This window comes from Lithobates pipiens, unplaced genomic scaffold, assembly GCF_037356315.1.
Source record: "Lithobates pipiens isolate NorthernLeopardFrog02 unplaced genomic scaffold, aLitPip1_a1.2 Scaffold_18, whole genome shotgun sequence".
In the NCBI taxonomy this organism is placed as follows: domain Eukaryota; kingdom Metazoa; phylum Chordata; class Amphibia; order Anura; family Ranidae; genus Lithobates; species Lithobates pipiens.
Genome location: NW_027507758.1, coordinates 627,417,275 through 627,443,002, shown reverse-complemented (window position 1 = coordinate 627,443,002; position 25,728 = coordinate 627,417,275). Strand labels below are relative to the sequence as shown.

At 45.0% G+C, this 25,728-nt stretch overlaps 1 protein-coding gene across 4 annotated transcripts in view; it reads left to right on the top strand.

Moving 5' to 3' along the window:
- LOC143989317 (uncharacterized) overlaps positions 1-25,360 on the top strand; it is a 31,599-nt gene extending 6,239 nt beyond the window's left edge. The window contains exons 2-13 of one of the 4 annotated variants that reach the window (XM_077489401.1): positions 3,197-3,289; positions 15,496-16,892; positions 17,766-17,992; positions 19,617-19,689; positions 21,286-21,368; positions 21,600-21,650; positions 21,741-21,845; positions 23,289-23,372; positions 23,471-23,554; positions 23,640-23,723; positions 23,821-23,904; positions 24,002-25,360. In XM_077489401.1, the coding sequence (XP_077345527.1) occupies positions 17,840-17,992; positions 19,617-19,689; positions 21,286-21,368; positions 21,600-21,650; positions 21,741-21,845; positions 23,289-23,372; positions 23,471-23,554; positions 23,640-23,723; positions 23,821-23,904; positions 24,002-24,082 (882 nt within the window). In that variant the 5' untranslated portion in view covers positions 3,197-3,289; positions 15,496-16,892; positions 17,766-17,839 and the 3' untranslated portion in view covers positions 24,083-25,360. Of the gene's footprint in view, positions 1-3,196; positions 3,290-15,495; positions 16,893-17,765; positions 17,993-19,591; positions 19,783-21,285; positions 21,369-21,599; positions 21,651-21,740; positions 21,846-23,288; positions 23,373-23,470; positions 23,555-23,639; positions 23,724-23,820; positions 23,905-24,001 lie in introns of those variants that run through there. The other 3 variants (XM_077489402.1, XM_077489403.1, XM_077489404.1) reach the window with 3 other exon arrangements.
- Positions 25,361-25,728: the final 368 nt, after the last annotated feature.

Sequence of the window (25,728 nt, the reverse complement as noted above, 5' to 3'; positions counted from 1 at the left end):
CCGACTGTGTGTGGTATGCATCGGACTGATTCCGTCCAAATCTCCATCCGACCCAATTTTCGAACATGTTGGAAATATTTCCCGACCAACTGGGCCGGTCTGACCTAATCCGACCATGTGTAGAGAATTTTGATCGGACCAAGTGCCACGCATGCTCAGATCAAATTCCTACATCAAAGCTATTGGCTACTAGCCTGAATGTAGTCCCATCGTAACGCAATTACGTCATCACGTTCTGAAAGATCGGATTTTTCGACAACTTAAAGAGGAGCTGCACCTAAAAAAAAAAATATTAAAAGCCAGCAGCTACTAATATTGCAGCTGCTGACTTTTAATAATATCACACTTACCTGTCCCAGGTTCCAGCGATGTCGGCGGCAGATGACGAGCGATCGCTCGTCTCGCTGCAGCCACCGCCGCCATCCTCTGTCAGGGAATCCGGAAGTGAAGCATGAGGGCTTCACTGCCCGGTTCCCTACTGCGCATGCGCGAGTCGCGCTGCGCTGGTTCCCCGCTGTGTCTCTGGGAACTGTGTGTTTCCCAGAACACAACGGGGGGGGGGGGGCGGAGCGATGCGGGGGTCTGCGGCGGTCTGGCCGGAAGTGGGTGCAGTTACCTGGATTATCCAGGTAACTGCACCCCCCTCCCCCCCGAAAGGTGCCGATTGTGGCACCGGAGGGGGGGAGGGATAATACTAGCGGAACTTCCCCTTTAGGGTGAAGAACCGCTTTAAGGCCCATACACACGATCAGACTTTTTGACAACAAACATGCAAATTAGCTGTTTTGGAGCAACATCCGACTGTGTGTACGCTCCATCGGACAAACTTTTTTGGTTTTCATCAGACATTTGTTGGCTGTGCGAACGGACAAACTTTCTGGCAACAAAAGTCCGATGGAGCAAAGTCTGATCGTGTGTACAGAAAACCATAGGACTTTTGTACAAAGTACAAACAGGCATGCTCAGAACCAATGCAAAAGATCAGACAACAATACAGAAGTTGACCAAAGGTGGCGGTAAAGAGCAGAAAAACCACATGATTTGGTGAAAGTTGGCTGAAAAAGTCCTGCTGTGTGTATGCAATACAAGTTCAGGGCCGACGCCCTTTGTACAAAAATCCAAGGGAAAGTTTGTACAAAGTCCTATCGTGTGTATGAGGCTTTAGTCCGACCGTGTGTATGCAACAGTTTCGGACACAATCCGTCGGACTAAAGCCTCATACACACGATCGGACTTTGTACAAACTTTCCCTTGGATTTTTGTACAAAGGGCGTCGGCCCTGAACTTGTATTGCATACACACAGCAGGACTTTTTCAGCCAACTTTCACCAAATCACGTGGTTTTTCTGCTCTTTACCGCCACCTTTTGGTCAACTTCTGTATTGTTGTCTGATCTTTTGCATTGGTTCTGAGCATGCTGTGGCAGCACGCAGGTAAAATCACCTGGTTGTATTCAGGATGGGAAATATGTGTGTCCTAGATTCAGGCTTTATGCAGACTTTTACAATTAGAGGGGAAGAGTTAATGAGCCCAGCTGTAGTAAGTGGGCTCTTCAAGACCTCTACAAAAAACCCCAGCATGCATAGGGAGATGCTCCATCCTGGAATCAGTTTTGTGTGTGTAGACTGGGGAGTCTGAGATCTGTTCTGTGCGTTGAGTTAACGCCTGTGTGGCAAACCCCTACAATAGAGAAAGGGACTGGGGCAGCACAAGGCTGCACCCAGTTGTTAGACAGGGAGTCTACGTGTGTAGTTAGAGGTCAAGCTGACCAGGATTTATTTTCTTGTTTTATTTTGTTTGGCTGTTATATGTATCACTGCATGTAGCCTAAATAAACCGGATCTTTTATTTTTTTGCACCTACACCGCTGTCTGCTGTGCCTGACTTTGTGTTGTGAACCCATCCAGGGGGTCACACACACCCGCTACCGAGCGAACCCCCTCACAATGCCTGTTTGTACTTTGTACAAAAGTCCTATGGTTTTCTGTACACACGATCAGACTTTGCTCCATCGGACTTTTGTTCCCAGAAAGTTTGTCCGTTCGCACAGCCAACAAAAGTCCGATGAAAACCAAAAAAGTTTGTCCGATGGAGCGTACACACAGTCGGATGTTGCTCCAAAACAGCTAATTTGCATGTTTGTTGTCAAAAAGTCTGATCGTGTGTATGGGCCTTTAATCTGACAGACAAAATCCGACGGATTTGGTTGGCAAAATCTCCGACCGTGTGTACGTGGGCTTTGAAGAGCTTCAACCATCGCAGTTGAGGATTACAGGCTCATCTAGCTAAACGATCAGTCATTTTCTAAAAAGAAAAAATTATTATATACTTTATAAGTGCAAATATTCATCTTGAGCTAGTATAGAAAGCACAGGGAACTACGTCATCACTGAAAGGTCACTCTCGATGGCGCCTGAGCTTGCGGAAGTACCTCCCCACTGTTTACAAACGGTACTTCCACATATGGGCACTTTCGCCAGGAATTCGAGCGTGACCTTTCAGCGATGACGTATTTCCTTGGTGCTTGGTATACAGGCTCACAAATAATTGTGCTTATAAAGTATATAAATTATTATTATTTTTTTTAAATGAGGGATCGTTTGGCTAGATAAACCCCTAAACCTCAGCTGGGATCATTAAAGCTCTTCAGAGACATGCACCTGAAACTGAATCAATTCTGCCTGCAAAATGATGGTAGCCATTGAAGTCCATTCTGTGGAAAAACATCCAGAAATGTTTTCCAACAAAAACCTAATTTCTCTTCCACTGACGAAAGAAAGACATGAATATCTTGGATGGCATTGGGGTGAGTAAATTATTTGGAAATATTAATTTTGAGGTGAACTAATCCTTTAACATTGTTCAATTGCACACTGTTGTGGTCTAACAACAATGTTTACTCATTTTCCTTCCACTCTGCATCTAAGAACCGGTTCACACAGCGGGCGATGCGAGGCGACACGACTCGCCTCGCCTCGCTCTCGCAAGTCGCCCCCGTTCTGTACAATGGAACCGTTCTGAGAGGAGCGACTCGAGTCGCTCCGACTTAGAAAAAAGGTTCCTGTACTACTTTTGGGCGACCTCGGGGCGACTTGCATTGACTTCTATACAGAAGTCATCTGCAAGTTGCCGCTGAGGTCGCGGCGAGGCAAGTCGGAGTCGCCTCGCCTCGCCTGCAGTGTGAACCGGCCCTAAGTGTTCTCCTCTGCGAAGTCCTGATGCTGCACTTGACACCGGCATCGAGTGTGAGGCCAAGGATCTGGTGGAGGTTGAGTTTTCTTAATCCAAGGTAAAGCCTTCGTTCAATGTAGCATTTTGATGTCTGAGACTGAAGAACATGATGTGACATTGCAATTCTTTTAAAATTGTTAAATCGCACACTATTGTGGTTCAACAACAATGTTTACACATTTTCTTTCCACTGTGCATCTAATGCCGCGTACACATGTAGCCGTCTATCCGACAGACTTAGTCTGGCGGACTTCCCGCCAGACTGTCCGTCGGACTTTCCGAACGGGCTACTTGCCCACATACGGCACTTTTTCAGCGGACTAATATGGCGTACTAAGTCCGCCGTACTATCCGCCCTACTTTTGAAATGAACGGACTCGCCCACGCACGCAGAGGAAAGTCCGCTCATTTCGAGCGGGTCCGCAGGTAGGCGGGGCCCGCGAAGGAGACGCCGCTGGCCCCGCCACCTGGTATGGACTTAAAGGGGATTCCCAACGCTGAAAAAAATCGGCGTGGGGCCCCCCCCAAGTCCACAACAGACCCTTGTCCGAGCACGCTACCCGGCCGGCCAGGAAAGGAGGGGCGAGCGAGCGTCCCCCCCCTCCTGAGCCGTACCAGGCCGCGTGCCCTCAACATGGGGGGTGCCTTGGGGAAGGGGGGGCCGCGCGGCCCCCCCCACCCCAAAGCACCTTGTCCCCATGTTGATGAGGACAAGGGCCTCTTCCCGACAACCCTGGCCATTGGTTGTCGGGGTCTGCGGGCGAGGGGCTTATCGGAATCTAGGAGCCCCCTTTAATAAGGGGGCCCCCGGATACCAGCCCCCCACCCTATGTGAATGAGTATGGGGTACAATGTACCCCTACCCATTCACCTGTAAAATAAAGTACAAAAAAAAACACAACACACAAGATAAAATAATTTATTGCACAGCTCCGGGGGTCTTCCGTCTTCGGGGGTCTTCTCGCCGGACTCCTCCGCTATCTTCTTGTAGCTCTTTTGCTAGCGGAGGAGCCCGGCATTCTTCTTCGTCGCCGCGGCATCTTCTTCCGACTTCGGGGGTCTTGTCCCCCTCTTCGGTCCTCCCCGGTCTTCTGTCGCCGCCGCCGCCTTCCGTTCTTCTTCTTCTCCTGGAGATGTTGACTCGACGTTCTCTCCGGCCGCAATGCCAGGGACGCGCTGCGCTGCGACTTATATAGGGACAAGGGGCGGTGTCATCGGTTGATGTCACATGGGTTGATGTCACATGGTGACCCCGCCCCCTTACAATGTCACAGTCCCGGAGGATGCTGGGACTGTCGCCATGTGACATCAACCCATGTGACATCAACCGATGACACCGCCCCTTGTCCCTATATAAGTCGCAGCGCGTCCCTGGCATTGCGGCTGGAGAGAGCGTCGAGTCAACATCTCCAGGAGAAGAAGAAGAAGAAGAACGGAAGGCGGCGGCGACAGAAGACCGGGCCACCGCCTGTAAAAGAGCTATAAGAAGGCGCGGTGGCCCGGCAGAAGAACCGAAGAGGGGGACAAGACCCCCGAAGTCAGAAGAAGAGGCCGCGGCGACGAAGAAGAATGCCGGGCTCCTCCGCTAGCAAAAGAGCTACAAGAAGATAGCGGAGGAGTCCGGCGAGAAGACCCCCGAAGACGGAAGACCCCCGGAGCTGTGCAATAAATTATTTTATCTTGTGTGTTTTTTTTTTTTTGTACTTTATTTTACAGGTGAATGGGTAGGGGTACATTGTACCCCATACTCATTCACATAGGGTGGGGGGCCGGTATCCGGGGGCCCCCTTTTTAAAGGGGGCTCCCGGATTCCGATAAGCCCCTCGCCCGCAGACCCCGACAACCAACGGCCAGGGTTGTCAGGAAGAGGCCCTTGTCCTCATCAACATGGGGACAAGGTGCTCTGGGGTGGGGGGGCCGCGCGGCCCCCCCTTCCCCAAGGCACCCCCCATGTTGAGGGCACGTGGCCTGGTACGGCTCAGGAGGGGGGGGCACTCGCTCTCCCCTCCTTTCCTGGCCGGCCGGGTAGCGTGCTCGGACAAGGGTCTGTTGTGGACTTGGGGGGACCCCCACGCCGATTTTTTTATCGGCGTTGGGGTTCCCCTTTAAGTCCATACCAGGTGGCGGGGCCAGCGGCGTCTCCTTCGCGGGCCCCACCTACCTGCAGACCCGCTCGAAATGAGCGGACTTTTCTCCGGGCGGGAAAAGTCCGCTCATTTCAAAAGTACGGCGGACTGACATACACACGGCCGGATTGTCCACCGAAATGCGAGTCCGGCGGGAAGATTGGAGTGCAAAACTACTTTCTAAGTCCGCCGTACTTTCTGGTCAAAAAAGTATGCCGGAGGCTACACATGGGGGGATTGTCCGGCGGACTTCAGTTTGCCGGACATTTCCACCCACTTGTTTGATCGTGTGTATGCGGCAAAAGTGTTCTCCTCTGGGAAGTCCTGATACTGCACTTGACACCAACATCAAGTATGAGGCCAAGGATCTGGCAGAGGTTGAGTCTTCTTCATCCAAGGTAAAGCCTTTTTTAAGCAACTCATGAACTTTGATATACAGGGAGTGTTCAACTGGTGTTTACGAATGTTGTCATTTGTGTGATCATTTAAAGCTTAAGCTTTTAACTATACAGAAATATACTCTGGCCAGCCAAGTACTATCTATAATCAACACATTACAAAATACACTTTGTAAAAATGGATCATTTAATTAACTGTTATGATGCTTTTCCACAGTTATGAACATAAGAAATCTTATAAAAGGTAATTTCATTGATGTTGAGGGGATTGGGAAGCCTGGGTATGTGTCGATACCACCAATTGACGATACATTCACTAACTAGCTCTTGTCTAGGTGGGTATCGGCACTGAGGGCTCTAACCCTGCCATCCCGAGCGCTAAAGACAAGAGCCTTTCTGAATGGCAGAGCATACACGGCAGAGGGTCAGTCTGGAGTTGCTCTCCACATGATGGCGGTGCTGCCTGCTTACTAGGGTGACCCGATGGGGGATCTCAAACGGGGCGGAGCTGTCCCCTGAAGTGGTCACTGAGCTGCACATGCCTCTCTGGGCCACAAAACAGACTGTTGCCACGATCGGTCGATCGATGGCGGCGATGTTGGCCACTGAGAGGCATCTGTGGCTTAACATGGCTGATATCGGGGAGAAAGAATAATCTTTTCTCCTTGATTCACCAGTTTCGCCGTCTAGACTTTTCGCACCTCCATGGAGGCGGTGGTTGGTAAGTTTAAGGAGGCGAAGGCGCGCTCAACTGCATTCAAAACATGCATAACGCTGAGATCCGGATCCAAGCCAAGGCAGGTGGGAGGACCTGGTCACTCTCGGTCCGAGGACCATAGACAGGACCAGAGGTCCACTATCGCCTCTTCTGTGCCCCCTCCATGGAGGAGTAAGACACAGCGAAGGCAAGCATCCCACGGGAAGAGGGATCGGAGGTAGGTAATCCAGCACAAAACGAACATTGCGTTGGTCTTGGATCACCTCCCCTGAGGGCGTGATTATATATTAGCCCTCTCCTCTCTTCTGTGACTCCCAAGGCGCTTCTTTCCTCAGGCCTGAGGCTAGTCTTATGCCTAAAGAAGAACAATGTCCGATGGCCCGCCTCGGCTTGGCTAGTGAGAGAGCCTCTTTCGGCATGTAAGGTGGACCCCACGATCACAAGACCTGTCTAGTGAGTCTTCACTCTGCATGCCGCAGGTGAGCTGATTGGTCTTTTAAGAATATCTGTGTGTCCAACTACCACTGACATGTATTTCTCTATAGATTTCATTACCTGTGTAGACCTAGGGGGGTCATCTATAACAAGGAGGAATAAGGTAAAGTAAGTTTTCAGACTTCAGGGCCCTAAAGCCCCCCGTGTTAGGTGTCTAGAACGTCAAAACAAAATTGGGCTTCCTTTATGAATATGTGATGGCCTTCTTGTCATAACATATTCTGAGAAGTATGTGAGGTGTGCCACCACTCATTACTGTGTTAGCTTTTCGGGCTATTAGTCACCCAGGGGTAGAGTAGTTGCTCTTTCTCCAAAAAAAAAAGATTTTTTTGCTCTGAGGTTTAGACTGACGCTGGTGCTTCAGATAGATCTTATGTCCGACCTATCGGTTTGTTGACATTGGTATCCTGAGTACTTCGCTCCCATGAGCTCAGTAGGTAGCTCAGTAGGTTGAGTGGTTTTACAGCCCCCCAACAAAGTCGGCTGTGGCTCCTCCGAGCCCTCAGGTAGATCTATGCTTGTAGGCTGGCCCTCACCCGGGCTGCCTCTGTAGCTGGCCTAGGTTATGCTAGAGTTAGTGCTAAGCATAGCTGCCACATTCTTATGTGTGTTAGGCTTCCTCCCCTAGATTACAGCCTCCTCCCATAAATGGGAGTTGTTGGCCAAGGCCTGCCCCTTTCACTGCATTCAGGGGTTATAGAGTAATGCAGAGTGGTAGTTGAGGTATGATCCTTCAGGCAGGGTTAGGCCATCTTTCACTCTGCGAAGTGATAGTTTGCCAGACCCTGCCAAACAGAGTTAGCATATGATCGGGCCTCTAGAGCTGGCTCCACTCAGCCCGTTGAGCTAAACCGCTCGAACGTTGGGTTGAAGTCAGTTGGCTTGCAATTTCAACCCCCTCCCCCCCTCCCCTACTCCCCTAGGCTGAGAGCAGGACAAATCCCTGTCACCCTTTGGAGCCACTTGCAGGCCCGCTCCCTGTCTAACTTTTAAGGGGCATATGGTTGTTACTCCCCCGTTAACTATTTTTTAGTACTCCATTTTCAGCTCTGTATTTATCTACCTCACACCACGATGGCTCCAGTCGAGCGGGGAGTTCTAAACTACATTTCATTATGGTTTTTGAACTCCGCTCCATTGAAGCCAGAGCATTGCCATGAGCTGACGCCCATGCATGTAGTAGATAGGCCCTTAAAATGGGGCCTCCACTAGGCAGAGTGGCATATGTTGTACTCCCCTGCTATAAGGGTATTGCTTTCTTGCTGAGTATACTGCCTTTGGCAATGTGATTAGGTACCAGGATGCTGTAAGCGCTGTAGTAACAGTTTTCTGCCACGAAGGCTGCATGGTTAGGTAGGAGGCCCCAGCTGGCCTCCTTGAGTGGGTAGCCCCCAATAGGGATCCTAGGTCAGCTCACCTTCGGTGGTTGGCCCTGGTAGTTCAGGCAGTATGCTCACTGATGGGTAGTAGGCCTTAACAGGCCTCCTCGAAGGTGGGTCCCAACATTGTGGAACATACACTAGGATAAAACTATAGAACAATTTTTTAATTAGTATGCTTACAGCAGTGTTCGTTAAAGTAGCAGAATCGACTCGTTATCAGCTAGTAGGCCCTACCAGGCCTCCCTGTTAGGCGTGTCCCCAGCAGCAGTCACCATATTGCCCAGTCTGGCGGGCCTTAGCAGGCCGCTTTTGGACTGTAAGTAGTCCAGATCTAGGGCTCGCAGCATCCAGCTGTTAGACTGTTTTCAGGTAGTAGGCCTCTTCAGCCCTCCCTGAAGGTGGGCTCCCACATTTTGTGGTGGTCAGGTAGTAGGCCTCACTAGGCCTCCTTGAGAGTGAATTCCCACATACTGTGGATACTAGGTGGCAGGCCTCATAGGCCTCCCTGAAGTTTAATTCCTGCTTTTTAAAAGCAAAGCCTCAAACACAGTCAACTGGACTGCCAGTCTGACTCGCTATTAGCTAGTAGGCCTATAGAGGCCTCCCTGAAAGGTGAGCTCCCAAACATTGTGGATGTCAGGTGGAGGACCTTTCCAGGCCTCACTGAAGTTGAGCTCCCACATCATCTGGTCATCAGGTAATAGGCCTCACTAGGCCTCCCTGAATTTGAACTCCCATGTGTCTTGGCTGTCAGATAGTAGGTCTCATGAGGCCTCTCTGAAGGAGAGCTCCCATAAAATGTGGTTGAAAGTTATCAGGCTTCACCAGGCCTCCCTGAAAAATAAGTTGCACATCCCCTAAGGCGAGTTTATTGTCACGTAGTAGGCCTCTCTAAGGGTGAGCTCCCACATATTGTGGTTGTCATGTAGTAGGCCTCACCAGGCCTCCCTTGAAGCAATCTCCCGCATACTTTGAATTTCCAAGTATGGTGGTTATCCGGTTATAGGCCTATCTAGGCCTCCCTAAACGTGTCGTGGTTGTCAGGTAGTAGGCCTCACCAGGCCTCACTGGAAGTGAGCCCCCATATACTATGAACTTAGGATGGATATCAGGTAGTAGGTCTCTCCAGGTCTCCCTGTAGGTGTGTTCCCATTTACTTTTGTTGTCAGTTAGTAGGCCTCATCAGGCCTCCCTGCAAGTGAGCCTATACATACTGTAAACTTAGGATGGCTATTGGGTAGTAGAACTCTCCAAGCCTCCCTGGAGGTGTGCTACCACATATGGCTACCACATATTGTCAGGTAGTTGCCCTTTCTCGGCCTCCCTGTAGGTGAGCTCCCACAAACTGTGTGTTTCCACTTGCTTTTCAGGTAGTAGGCCTCTTCAGGCCTCTCTGAAAGTAAGCCCCCTTATGTCATGGTTGTCAGGTAGTAGGCTTCACCGGGCCTCCTTGGAGTTGAGTTCCAACATACTTTGATTCCACTTAAGGTGGTTATCTGGTGACAGGTTATAGGCCTCTCTGTAGGTTAACTCACACTTATTGTGGTTATTAGGTAGTAGGCTTCACCAGGCCTCCCTGAAGGTGAGCTCCCACATACTGTGGTTGTCAGGTACTAGGCCTCACCAGGCCTCCCTAAAGGTTAGCTCCCACATACTGTGGTTGTCAGGTACTAGGCCTCACCAGGCCTCCCTAAAGGTTAGCTCCCACATACTGTCATCGTCAGTTAGTGGGCCTCTCCAGGCTAGGGTTGCCACATCATCCCTTCAATCAAGGACACACATTAATTACACAGTTTCTGTGGTTGATTAAGGTGATAATTAAACTCACTTGGTGCCTTAACTGCATCACATCAGCCTCAGAACCTGTGTAATTCATATGTGTCCTGGATTAAAGGGATGATGTGTCAACCCTACTCCAGGCCTCCCTGAGAGTAGTTTCACAGTGGTTCTGGGTTTTGAAAGCTAATGGCCTCTACTATCAGTTTAGCAGTCCTTATCAGGCAGCTACCTAAGGTGAGCTTGTGCCCTGTCTCTGCTCAAGTTTTATTCTCTGCTACGGGTTCCCTCCTGGAAAATTTTTATCCTGCTACAGCCTGGTTGTCTACCAGGTAGATCTTATGCTCCCTTCACTGAGGGTCACTATGAGTATTTGGTCTCCTGAGCCTGGTCAGTCTGTCAAAGGCCTCCCAGTTAGATCAGTCCTTAGGCCCTCAGAGGCCTCCTCCGTGTTTTGAAACACAAACACTGGTTAGATCCATGGATCGGGTAGAGAAACTCCCCTCACTGGCAAGGGTTGTAAAGCACTGTGCTGAGTCATACTCTCCAGGTTATCCTGTCTCTGAGCTCCAGGCCAAGTGGTTCACTGCCAGCTTCGCAGTCCCTCGGGTTGGATGCCTTACCTAAAGGCAAGTGTCCAGAGGCTCTGTCTTTGGGCAGAAAGTAAGTGGCCATACTGTATTGTGTAGTGACACCAGGTCAAGCCTGCCTAGTGGCATTTCGGGTGGCATGTTCCCCTGAATAGTCAGGTAGTGGTCCAATAGTCCCCTAGCCACATTCCCTAGAAGGAACCACTTCTAAGATTGAAGTTGTGGTCCTAGGCCCTTGAACAGGCCCAGGTACACCTTCAATTAAACCATGTTTATGGATGTTTTCAGTGGTATCATATAACTTGGGCTATGACCATAGGGAGTACTGTCACTGACAGCCAAGTTTGACCTGAGGGTGAGTGGTTCTAGCGTTAATTTGAATTGCTGGTTCTGACAGTTGTCACTGCCATTGGGCATGCACCCCCTTAGCATGGCGGTGTGGGTATATCATACCAAACAGTCCTTTCAGACGAAAGGATATTGTCATGTTTGGAAGGCACCCTTATATACATCGTAAAACAAAACAAGATAAAGTTGGCGCACAAATGAATGGTCTCTTTAAGAGCGTTTGACTATCTCGTGGGATGTTTGTTTATTTAAATAAATGTCCTGTAGATGGTCTCAATGTGCGGCTGTTAACCCATTATGGACTTGGTAAAAAATGGATGCAGCAGAAAAAACGATCAAAAACAGCGCATCAAAGGGACTAGTAGATTGATGTGAAAAAGACTTTAAAATGTCATTTATTAAATGTAAAAAATAAACACAGACATCTGATCCCTGCAGGATCTCAAACACATAAAAAACACCAATCATAAAACGGACAGATGTTTGATAATGAAAAGCTCCTCAGATCTCTCAATTATAACTTTGGAAAGGTCAAAACCAACGACCAATGTGCACAGCTTTCGAATGCCTAATGAATGCAATCAATCATCTGAAAGAACCCAAAAAGTCAGTGTAAACGAATGGAACAACGTTTCTAGGGACACTCACTTCATAGGTGTTCAATGGGCTGCAGAGCTGATGAGTCCAGTCTGATGACCGAGGGGGAGGTGTTTATTTCAGCTCCATCTGAAGCGTTCGGCTTGGAGGCAGAGGTGTAATGCTGCACGCTAGGTGGTAAGGATCAAGCTTAGTCACCAGATGATATCAGCTGTACACATAGGCAGCTTGGAGAACGCTGCACTGCCTGCAGTGCGGCTTGTCCGAGCGGCTGTGGATCACATGAGAGGCTTGTCACGTGGAAGGCTGTGAAGGGGAAGGTTGCTATGCCGACTCTCCTGCTTACATGTTTCGCGCTCCTGCGCTTTGTCAAAGCTGGAGCGGCATACAGCAACCAGAAAGATAAAGGCATCGGGTAGTGTGTAGGGGCGGGGACTGTCGAAGTCTCTCAGGTTAACCCCTAATGTGTCACTAAGCCTCCTGCAGTTAAAACCTTATTAGACAGGGGTCTGTGTCAGTGAAAGAACTGTTAGAAAACATCTAATAGGAAATGTGGATTGAAACATATGGTTGACACAGTGGTGTAGTGGTTAGTACTCTCACCTAGCAGCAAGCAGGACGCTGGTTCGATTCCCAACCACGCCACCACCCGCCTGAAGCTTGTATGTTCTCCCTGTGCCTGTGTGGGTTTCCATGGGGATATTAAAGGATATACAGAAGGGAGAAGAATGCTATGGATAAAAGGACACTGTAAGTTAAAAAAACACTGTAAGTTAAAAAAACTCAAGGGGGGGAAAAAATGCGGAGACCAAGGGCAAAAAAACAAATTATTTAAAAGATATATTTTATATTATTATTATTAAGTCCTTTCCTATAGGATAGTTAGAATAAATATATTAGCTACTCTTCGTTCATAAAAAAAAAAAAAAATAAAAAAAAAAAAAAAAAAAAAAAAAAAGGAAAATGAAAGAAAATGAAAATATATTTTCTATAAAAAATGTAGGGTGGCGGTCATGAACGATGAGTAGCGACTATATCTGAGTAACCTATATCAAGAGGTTATGCTGAGGATGTCAATGTCTTCATTGAGGCCATCAGGCGAGAGAGACCCCATAAGATATATCCAGAAGGTCTCCCTGCGACAAAGGTGGGAGAATCTTTCGTTGGCCGTTAGGGTACCCTTGGGGATAGCCTCAATTGCAAGGACCTCCATTTCTTTAAAGTTTTTATCATGACAATGGCGAAAATGGCGTGGCACGCTGTGTTGAATGCAGCCCTCTTTAATCAGGCGGCGATGTTCGCCCACCCTGACTCGTAGGGCCCGCATAGTGCGGCCTACATAAAGGAGGCCACAGGGACAACGTAAAACATATATTACGTATTCTGTAGAACACGTGATGAATTGTTTAATCTCAAAGGTTTTTCCTTTGGATGTAGTGATGGTGGATTGGCCATTGGGGATGGACTGACAAGTATAACAACCTCTTTTACGACATTTAAAAATCCCACATCTATTATCAAAGTACATCCTAATATCAGGGAATATATTATTATCCTTTCTATTGGATTTTATAAGTTTATTGGGAGCAATAATATTTTTGATTGTACGAGAGCGTCTAAAAGTGATTTGGGGTCTGACCGGAAGGAGTGGTGCTAAAATCGGATCCAACTTTAGGATATCGTAATGTTTAAGAATTATTTTAGACATATGTTTATATTGTGTGTTAAAGGTAGAAATAAACCTAATTGTAGTATAGTCATTAGTGGAATTTTTGGGACGTTTTTTCGTAGGTGAATGCTTGGTTGCGTGTTCCATAAAGGCCTGTGTAACTAAATCATCTGGGTATTCTTTTTCTAAGAATTTTTTTGCCATCTGCTGGCCTTGTTGTGTATAGTCCTCAGTTGAGGTACAGTTTCTGCGTAACCTTTGGAACTGACCGCTAGGAATATTTTTCTTCCAAGCAGGGTGATGGCAACTCTTATAATGAAGGTAAGAGTTGCCTGCTGTGGGTTTAATATGGTTGCTAGTGGTGACACTATGCTCATTATGAGAAAGTTCTTTCAGATGATTGATTGCATTCATTAGGCATTCGAAAGCTGTGCACATTGGTCGTTGGTTTTGACCTTTCCAAAGTTATAATTGAGAGATCTGAGGAGCTTTTCATTATCAAACATCTGTCCGTTTTATGATTGGTGTTTTTTATGTGTTTGAGATCCTGCAGGGATCAGATGTCTGTGTTTATTTTTTACATTTAATAAATGACATTTTAAAGTCTTTTTCACATCAATCTACTAGTCCCTTTGATGCGCTGTTTTTGATCGTTTTTTTTTTACCCTTATATACATCCAGGTTGCACGTTAATCATTCACAATGATGATTCACGGGCTGTTGCCGGTCAACATGATTGCCGTGAGTTGATATTTGATTTCAGACACCTGAGGCATTCCCCAAAGCTTCACATGATGTAGTGTCTCATTCTCTGCTCTCAGGGAACATAGGTTAGAGTCGTAACCTGAGATGTTCTTTAACCACTTCAGCCCCGGACCATTTTGCTGGTCAAAGACCAGACCACTTTTTGCGATTTGGCACTGCGTCGCTTTAACTGACAATTGCGCGGTCATGCGACGTGGCTCCCAAACAAAATTGACGTCCTTTTCCCACAAATAGAGCTTTCTTTTGGTGGTATTTGATCACCCCTGCGGTTTTTATTTTTTGCGCTATAAACAAAAATAGAGCGTCAATTTTGAAAAAAACGCATTATTTTTTACTTTTTGTTATAATAAATATCCCCCAAAAATATATAAAAAAACATTTTTTTCCCTCAGTTTAGGCCGATACGTATTCTTCTACATATTTTTGGTTAAAAAAATCGCAATAAGCGATTATTGATTGGTTTGCGCAAAAGTTATAGCATTTACAAAATAGGGATAGTTTTATAGCATTTTTATTAATAATTTTTTATTATTTTTTTTTACTAGTAATGGCGGCGATTAGCAATTTTTATTGTGACTGCAACATTGTGGGGGACCCATCGGACATTTTTGACACATTTTTGGGACCATTGTAATTTATACAGTAATCACTGCTATATAAATGCAGTGATTCCTATGTAAATGACACTGGCAGTGAAGGGGTTAACCAGTGGGTGGCAGTGTAGGGGTTAAGTGTTCTTAGGGGTGTGTTACTAACTGTGGGGGGGTTGGGCTTTCATTTAGTGAACACTGATCTCTGCAATCACATGGAGCAGAGATCAGCGTCACTAGTTGCTAGGCAGAATGGAGAAATGCTGTTTACACGGCATTTCCTCCATTCAGCCGTCCCGTGAGACGATCGTGGGGACGCCCGCGGCGATCGAGTCCGCGGGTCCCGCGACCGGACTCACGGGGGTCCCGACCAGCGCGGGAGCGCGCCGCCGGCGGCGTGCTCCCGATGGCAGGGCGGCATTGAAGATTGGACGTACATGTACGCCAATATGCCTGCCCGTGCCATTCTGTCGACGTACATCGTCGTGCGCCGGTCGGAAACCGGTTAAACAACATAAAACACTATAAAAAATTTTTTATCTCTCATAATGCCACAATTCCATGTAATAACAGTAAAACCACATAACAGAAATCATTACTAAATATATTTATAGAAAGTATGAAGTGTTTTTTTTGTAATTGTAAGCAAACAAAAATGTGATTTAATGATGTTTATTTACCAACAAAAGTTACAACTTTAACCATGTTCTACATCAATATGAAGTTCCTTCATTTGTAGGACTTGTAGGAAAACAGTTATTTACACTGAACTAAATTTAATATATTTTAAAACTTTTTTCTTTCATTTAGCTAATTGAGAGGCAGGATTCTACCCAAGCATCAGAAACATCTTCTGAAAACAGTGGTCCAGATAGCCTCTTTTTTCGGCATAAGCTGCCAACAGGCCCATGTTTTTTTTTATGGACACGAAGGAGTGGAGCGACCTGAGAAAACGACAGGTTGGACACCAGTTTAAAGATCTGCATTGGACAAATATAATCTCAAAAGGAATACAATCTGTACATCCATATTTTAAAAGGCACATCGTGAAAAGTAAAATGTACAAAAGACAAGGACCTTTATTTAAATGCCTGGGATACTGCACATTTTCAGATTGCCCAGTTTGTGTAGAGGTCACTGTGAGGGATGAGAGTACCCTGAAGGCCTGGTTGACCTTCCAAGGAGAGGAGGTCTGTCACAGTATGGAAGAACTAAAAAGAAGTTAGGGGTTAGGGTTAGGGGGTTAGGGTTAGGGTTAGAGGGTTAGGGTTTCCCCTAGAAGAACAAGGTTAGGACTCAGGGATTAGAATAGGGACCTCCCCAAAGGTCAAAGGTCAGGAGGCGTGCCCCCCAGAGGTCAAAGGTCAAGTGTCGGGCTGACCCACCCCCAGCAAAGTGTTCCGCCTACCCCAACTAAGTCGGGGCATGAAAAAGTCGGGGCTTGAACAAGTCGGGGTAAGTGCTTAGCGCGCGCTTCGCATTTGCAAAACAACTTGAAACGGTGCTTCCAAGGGCCTTACATTTGCAGTGTATGGACACAAAATCCAACCTAAAGTCTTTGAATCAGGATGCAGAGACCAGGCACCTACAGCTGCAGTTCTCAAAAACATAGCCTACATGACACGAAAGAAAGAATGCATGACAATGAAATACTAAGTCTTCTCAAAATGGTGGAGGAAAAAACAGATGAAGACAATGAAGTTCTCCAAAAAGGTGCTCTTGCACCCCAAAGGAGTCATGTTGTGGTCCAAAAACACAATCAGGCTGTTCCATCAATGATGCAGGGATGATATTGTGTATATTGATGCCACAGGTAGCATTGTGCAAAAAGTGCAAGGCAAATTAGCACCTTTTTATGTGTATGAGTTGGTGGTGAGGCATCCGATTAAAGGATCCTCCCCTATCCCTGTTGCAACATATGTCACCTGCCAAGACACCACTGCATCAGTGTTATTTTTTATGGAGTCTTTTCAAACAGATTACTACAAGTTGTTTGGAAGGAAATCTGTGAGGAGACCTGTGATGATTATGTGTGATGGGTCCCTTGTTCTGATGCAAGCTGTTGCCTACGCTTTTTGTAAACATTCTTTGGAGAGCTTGCTCAGTGTGTACTATGACATTGTCACTGGACAGTTGAAAGAGGTCATGAATATGCCAATTCTTCATCGCCACATCATGAAGAATGCCAACGTTTTCTGCAGGAAACAGTAAGTTGATTATATATTGTGTTGTCATACATGGTTAGTCACATAAAATAATTCATTAACTGTGGAATAAACAATGGAATGGACATGGTCATGGTTTACAGTGGAACGATTCCTTAAAGGGTGAACCACGGAACCACAAACTCACAGAAGTAGTTACTATCACAATAGTTTAAAATTAGTGAATAGAATTTTATAATTCTCTTTAGCTATAAATTAGGTTACACTTTATTTGAAGGTGTCTTTTTTTACACTAATTAATTCTGCTTGTGTATTGAAAGTCTGTAATGTTACTTTAGGTTACAAAGAGAACCAAAAACTGTAAGCCCCTGTACACACGGTCAGAGATTTTGACAACCAAATCCGTCTGATTCTGTCCGTCGGATCTTGTCCGAAACTCTTGCATACACACGGTCGGACTAAGTTGTCGAAAAATCCGATCGTTCAGAACGTGGTGACGTAATTTCATTACAATGGGACTACATTCAGGCTAGTAGCCAATAGCTTTGATGTAGGAATTTGATTTGAGCATGCGTGGCACTTGGTCCGATCAAAATTTCGCTACACATGATCAGAGTATGTCCGATCGAACCAGTTGGTCGGGAAATATTTCCAACATGTTGGAAAATTGGGTCCGATGGATATTCCGACGGAATCAGTCCGATGCATACCACACACAGTCGGATTATCCGACAACACGGTCCGATAGGACACATTCCGACGGATTCTCCGACCGTGTGTACAAGGGCTTAGACAATTTTGACATGTTTAATGTACACATGACAATGATCAACTTTTGTTTTCTTCTGAGAGGCATTCATGGTTTTTGCCTGTAATACATGTTAAATTTACATTTATCGTGTTTTTTTTCTTCAGTTCCCCCAAACACTACAGAATGTCCATGCATCTTTTTGGCCTACTGACAAGTGCTGCCACACTGATAGAAATGGATGACATTATCACAAGCATGGCAGTCCTGTTCTCAAGTCCTCAGAGTGGTGACAACGTGGAAAAAACACTTCCAAAACCTTCAGAAAAGGTTGCAAACAGTTGGCTTTTATGAAAGCAGAGACCATGCAGAAAATGCAGAAAAGTACTTTGAGGTTTGTCTGATTTCTGCAGTGTAAAGCTGTATGTTTTTGGTTCACTTCAATGTAGTTACAACATACTTATATCATGGTGCAGGGCCGCTGTTAGAAATCATGGGGCCCCATACAGCCTACCTGACGGGGCCCCCTTGACCCCACCCCTCCTTCCGCCCCTGCCTCCATGCTGTCAGGGTGGAGGGGGGGTGTCTGGAGGCAGGAGCTGGAACATGTAACATTTATAGCGCCCCACCATTCATTACTGCATCTGAATGGGAGAGATGTCAGTGTTTTGACATCTGTGCCCTTTCATTTTATGTCTTCATACACCACCGACTTGTGTCCATTTACATCAGGCTACCTCTGATCTGTCACATTTAGGTCTGGAAAAATAGAAAAGGATATTCTTTTCCAATTTTTTTTATTTTTTCCTACCTGAATGGACACGGAGGAAGGTGGATCTAAATGCACACAAGTCAGTTCATACCTGTAAACTTACATGGAGCTTTCAATCAGGTCTGCATGAAAAAGGACCTAATTGCAAAGCTTGGGTGAAAGGTTATCAAAGGGGAGTGGTTTGGGGGTGGTAAAAATGCAGCTTGGCTGTGTATTTTTACTGTCCCTTCCCCCATCACATGTGTAAAATTAGCATCTCACTATGTGCTCATGATGTATGGCTCTCTCAGTGTAACGTGACTGCGTGGTGTTGACTTTGTTATGGCTATGCTGAGTTAGTCTGTAACACACAGTACAGCCATATATCAGGAAAGTCAGCACCCAACAGTCATGTTACACTGACAGAGCCATACAGCACCTGCTGTGCCCTGATCATCATAATGATAATGACCATGAGCACACAATGAGAGTGTGGGGACTGCACATTCTACAATAGTGTGACCTGTCAGTGTGTTTGTGTCTGTGCAGGGGACTGCTTGCCTGTGCACCACTGCCATTGTCCAGATTACTCCTGCTGCTCTGTCTGTCTCAGCCGCCTCAGTGATAAGTCCCTCGGGCTGCAGCACTTACTGAATGAAGGGAGCCGTATAACAGTAATATCTATCTGCCGGAGAGGCACACAGTGAGCAGGTAGAACTTTAGTTTGTGCAGGTATACTGAGAGCAGCATGCAATTGTATCCCTGCACCCGAAAATGGAAAAAAGTCCCTCTTCTGCTTTCACCTCCTGGGCCCCTCTGGTAACCTGATGGGGCCCAGGAAATGAATATATATTCCTTATATACCTTAGTAATCAAGTGGGTGCAGGTTAATATAGTTATTTAGCTTTTTTCTTTTTTTTTTTTTTAGCTAGAAGTTAAAATCTGATCGGCCCCCCCCCCTGCTGGCCAGGCCCGGTACAACAGGGCTGGTTGTACTGCCCTATCAGCGGCCCTGTCATGGTGTATGATGTTAGCTTGACGCTGCAATTATGTTAGGGCACTGTTGCTAATTTGAGACACAGCATGAAGTGCCATGTAGCATTGGCTTTATGTGATGACATATGGGCCACAAAAATCATCACTCATGATTTCATATAGCATCAAGTACTGATACAGTATATATTTTCCTCCTTTTAATGGAACCACACTTAATAATCCACTTGTTTGTTTGCTTTAATACAGACTGAAAGTATCTGTCCATTTTCAGATTACCATGGGACCCACTACATTTCAAACTCATTTTGCGGAAATAGTGGCAAATGCACCGGTAGATGAAAAGGGTGAGACAAATGATTAGCATTCACCTACATTCATGCCTAACCTGGTGAAATATTTCCTACCTCAGGCAGTTTTGTGGTCTGGCCTCATGCTGGGTAAGTGACAACTTATTTTTGAGGATTGCTTGGAGTGAAGTTGTGGGATTTGAACAAAGGCAAATATTTGACATTGTTACAGCCATAACCTTAAACTAAAAAAAAATAATCTTAAAGTGGTTGTAAACCCTTACAAACCACTTTGACCTACAGGTAAGCCTAGATTAAGGCTTACCTGTAGGTCCAAGAAATATCTCCTAAACCTATACGGTTTAGGAGATATTTGCCCGAAGACAGGCACCGCTGTCTACGGCGCATGCGCCGTAGACAGCGGCGCGCAGGCGCACTGAGCGCGCCATTCACAACAATGGAGCTGCCGCGCGTGTTGGCTCCCGTGCACATGTGCGGGAGTGACGTCATCACGGCTTCGCCGAATGACAGCGGCGGAGCTGCGAGACCCCACCGAAAAGATGGATGCGCCGGACTACAGGGGACAGCGGTGACATCGCTGGCTCCTGTGTCAGGTAAGTGACACATAATGGGCTACTATGCGATGCATAGTAGTCCATTATGCTTTGCCTTTGCAGGGAATGAAAGAGGAAGTAAACTCATCAGGGTTTACTTCCTCTTTAAATCGACATATAATTACCTCATTGTAGTGAAATAAAATATGATATGGCATATTTGATCCATTAATTTGTGTTCACTGCGATAATTAATATGTTGTGGGTGTGACTTGGGGTGAGATTTCAGTACCAAATGCGGTATCCCCGGGATCGCATCACAGGGTCCAGGGAAAGTTACTCACCTTGTCCCCTGGATCCTGCGATGTCTCCCCACTGTGTGTGCAAGCAACTCCGCTTGATTCATATTGCCGAGCTACGTTCCCTTCGAGCGTTGCGAAACAAGGGGACGGAGATTGGCGCAAAAATTCAAACAACGTAAAACACACAATACATACAATCTTACAGATTACAGTACTGTATAAAATTATTTCACATCCCTTTTGTCCCTAGCGGTTTTTCCAGTGTCCTGGTCCTGGTTTTTCTGCCTGGAAACTGTAGATTGTACATAGCAACCAAAAAGTCTCCCTCTTTACGTCAAAAGTGGTTTTAGACCAGCTAGAAAACAGCGATAATAAATTTGATGACGAATTTCCCTAACAAATCACTAGCTAAATCACCATCTAACACTGAAAGTGACGACAGCGACAATTCTGCAACTTAGCAAATTTCAGTGTTTTTGATTTGATTACATAATGGAATAATTTATATTATTATTTATTTTTTTAACAAGAAAAATTATATTATTATTTGTTATAATTATTTATATTTATTTATAATATTAGAATTTATGATTTTGTGTTTCAAACTTTATCATACCCGGGATGTCTACTAGACTCTTGTTTGGACAGATTTACATGTGTTATTCCTAAGAATTCCAGGCCTACAATATAAAAGGCCAAATTTTCAAGCAAAATAATTGTAACGCCTTTAGCATCCAAAATCTGACATAATCATAAAACCAGGGAGTTTAAGGTCTAAATAAGTTACTTTTATATAGGTGATCTTGGCCGTCATGGAAAAGGACCAGCCTACAATCATTTGTCCAAGAATTTTATGCATTCCAGTCAGTCAGGCACACAGGTACATGTTTGATAATATCTTACACAGTGAATACATAACTTGTCCAAAATAACATGCATAATACGTGTACTCTTTAACTCTCAGTAATTATTTTATCCAATAATGTAGAACTACACTGAGGACGACAAGACTCGGGGTATAATGGAGAAAAGCCAATGGGATCTGAAAAAAATTTGATTCCAGAGACGTCGTCTCACAAGGCTTGACGACTTTGTTCAAATTTATCAACAGACTCATAATGCTCTCTTAATGGAGTTTTCAGACTCTACACGCAAGAGAAAAGTAAGTTTATTGAAATTTGTACCTTCAGTATAAGTACTTACCTGCACCTATTTCTTAAATAATCCTTCCAATGAATCTGCTTTATTTAAGACATACAGGTTAAATGTTGAATGCTGGAGAGAAAGGAAGACTTCCAAGAAAGGCATCTATGTGTCGCCAATAAAGAAAGGTTTCCCATTCAGGACAACCAAAGTGGTAATTGCAGTATCATATAAAATATTATCACACTTCATTGATCCTTACAATTTTAACCACTTCAATACACGGCCATAGTAAAATGACGTCCTCTAGTTTGTGGGGGGATATCTGAATGATGCCTATAGCTACAGGCATCATTCAGATATCAATCTTTCCAGCCGGCGATTCTGTGCACGATAAGAACAATCATAGCGGCAGTTCTGCTGTTTGATCTTTCTTATAGGCAACGGGAGGGGACGTCACCCCCTCCCGCCGCCATCCAGTGCTTCTCCGGCTCTCCCGTGCCATCGGGGGCCCGGAGAAAGAATCGTCCGCCGCCAGATGATGAGCATATAGATTTCCAGTAACCAGATGGTCACCAGTCATCTCTATGACCATCGGAGGCCCGGGCGCGACATTATGACGTCACGCCCGGGTACCCGGAAGTAAACAAAGCCACGATCGTGGCTGTCAGCATGAGATCGGAGAATTTTTTTCCCCCGATCCGATCTCATGCTTTTCAGCCTGGAGGAGAGATGTGGGGTCTTATTGACCCCACATTTCTCCATAAAGAGGACCTGTCACATATATTTCTATTACAAGGGATGTTTAGAATAAAAGTGATAAAAAAAAAAAGTAAAACGCCCCTGTCCCCGGTAGCTCACGCTCAGAAGCAAACGCCCATGTAAGTCCCGCCCGCATATGTAAACGCCGCTAAAACCACACATGTAAGGTATTGCCGCGTGCGTTAGAGCGCGTGCAACAATTCTAGCGCTAGACCTCCTCAAACTCTAAACTGGTAACCAGGAAAAAAAATTAAAGTGTCGCCTATGGGGATTTTTAAGTACCGAAGCTTGGCGCAATTTTAAACCGTGACATGTTAGGTATCTATTTACTCGGTGTAACATCATCTTTCACATTATATAAAATAAATTGGGTTAACTTTACTGTTTTTTGTAATTTTTTAATTCGTGAAACCGTTTTTTGTTCCCAAACAAAGGCGTTTGAAAAATTATTGCGCAAATACCGTGTGAGATAAAAAGTTGCAATGACCGCCATTTTATTCCCTAGGGTGTCTGCTAAAAAAAAATATATATATATATATATATATATATATATATATATATATATATATATATATATATATATATATATATATATATATATATATAATGTTTGGAGGTTCTGAGTAATTTTCTAGCAAAAAAATAATGATTTTTACAGGAAGGATAGAAGTGCCAGAATAGGCCCGGTATTGAAGTGGTTAAGTAACAATATGGCTACTGTTTATATTATACTTTATAACATTTAAAATCTATTCCGTTCTATTTAATAATATTCCGAATCCAGATTTGAAATATAAATGCACTAATAAATTCATGATTTTTGAAGCCACAAATCTCATTTTTGTTTGTGTGATCTGAGAATTATATCTTCCTGTATGTGATGTGAATCATTTAGGCTCCAGTCAAAGGACGCAAAACAGTTCTGGATGGACTGAAGGCAGTGACAGACACCAGCTCGGCTGGACCCAAGTCGGATAAGGTTTGACTTCAATGTCATAGTGAAAGTCATGTTGTAAAGTGTTTTTTCCAGTGTATCCAGTGAGCTATATCTTCCTGTATGTGATGTGAATGGTTTAGGCTCCAGTCAAAGGACGCAAAACGGGTTTGGAGGTACCGAAGACAGTAAAAGACACCGGTTTGACTGGACCCAAGTCGGATAAGGTATGTCTTCAATGTCATAATGTAAAGTGTTTTTTCAGTGTATCCAATGATCTATATCTTCCTGTATGTGATGTGAATGGTTTAGGCTCCAGTCAAAGGACGCAAAACGGGTTTGGAGGTACCGAAGACAGTAAAAGACACTGGCTCGACTGGACCCAAGTCGGATAAGGTATGACGTCAATGTCATACTTAAAGTCATGGTGTAAAGAGTTTTTCCAGTGTATCCAGTGAGCTATATTTTCATGTTTGTGATGTGAATGATTTAGGCTCCAGGCAAAGGACGCAAACCATGTTTGGAGGAACCGCAGACAATGATAGACACCAGCTCGACTGGACCCAAATCAGATAAGGTATGACTTCAATAAGAATTAACACTTTTTAAGGTGAATAATTGATGAGTTAATTTCTATCTATCACACTTTGAAAAAACACATATCTGTTCCACAGGAACCTTTAAGGAGCACTGACATCCCCAAAAAATCTGGGAGTACAACATCTATAAATAAAAACTATGGACCATGCTGGTAAGGAGCAGACCCCTCAGAAAAGAAATCTGCAGCAAGACTGCAAAGGCCTCCACAGCTCCCAAAGCATAGCAAAATGACTGTTCTTCATCCATACCACTGGCTTAGCTGTGATGTGCAAGCGAGTACCCTCACATTCATGGCTTTCAGTCAAGTATTATATTTAGCAATTTAAATACTGGAGGGATCGTGGGTACTCCAAGCAGCCCATTTGTGCAATTTCTACACACTGGGGACAACCACTGGGTAACTGCTAGCAACCTGTTTTGTCGGAACAATGAGGTTTGCATATATGACAGTCTTTCGACCAAAAACCAGAAAGACCAACAAGTTTTGTCATGGTTAATTAGGCCAAAAGAAGACCAATTTACAGTTTTTTTTTCCTGCTGTCCAACATCAGTGAAATTCTAATAACTGGTTTGTTTGCAATTGCTTTTGCATTTGCATTGTGCTGTAACCTGAGGCCAGAAAACGTCAAGTTCCGTGACGGCCGGTTAAGGACTAAACTTCTGACTTCCTTCATGAAAGGGAAAATCCATTTTAAAACCGAGCCAAGAGTTTGTGCTATAAAGTCAGGTCAAACTCATGTGAATGTGTACTGCATATGCAGGACTGCACACTGCAGTGAAGTAATGGTAGAATGTTGTTTGCGCAAGGGGTGGTATCATCCTTAGCCCTTGTACACACGGTCGGAGATTCTGCCAACCAAATCCATCGGATTTTGTCCGTCGGATTTAGTCCGACGGATTGTGTCCGAAACTGTTGCATACACACGGTCGGACTAAGTTGTACGATGGGACTACATTCAGGCTAGTAGCCAATAGCTTTGATGTAGGAATTTGATCTGAGCATGCGTGGCACTTGGTCCGATCAAAATTCTCTACACATGTTCGGAGTATGTCCGATCAAACCAGTTGGTCGGGAAATATTTCCAACATGTTGGAAAATTGGGTCCGACGGATATTCAGACGGAATCAGTCCGATGCATACCACACACAGTCGGATTATCTGACAACACGGTCCGATAGGACACATTCCGACGAATTCTCCGACCGTGTGTACAAGAACTAACTGTTTGAAGATACCGCAAAATGCCATTACTGGGGATGGTGACTGGAAATGCCTGGCTAAATCTAAAAACTAAATTACATTTTATTGAATTAAATTTAGGAAGTCCAATTTAGGAATTTGTTGAATTGTTTAATTTTTCATTGCTTTGATTATTAAAGTTTTTGTTGTTTCTCTACCATTTAAAATTGTCTATTTAAAGTAGTAAAGTGAACATTTCATTGTGTGTGTGTGTATGTATATGTGTATATATATATATATATATATATATATATATATATATATATATATATATATTTTTTTTTTTTTTTATTAGCAGGGTCTAAGGAATACATGGCTTATTTATTTATGTTTGTGCATGTGTGTGGTCTTTTTTGACAAGTTTCTAAAAGTTTATGTTGTCCATAAAACAAATGGCTCGAATAAGCAAATTATATGTTTTCTTTAACCACGTCCCACCCGGCCAATGCACATACATGGCCGGGTGGGAGCCGTCTACTTCTGATAGGACGTTCAGGAACGTCCTTCAGAAGGAGCGGGATCGTGCGTGCCCACGCAGCGGCGCGATTCCGATGTGCTCGT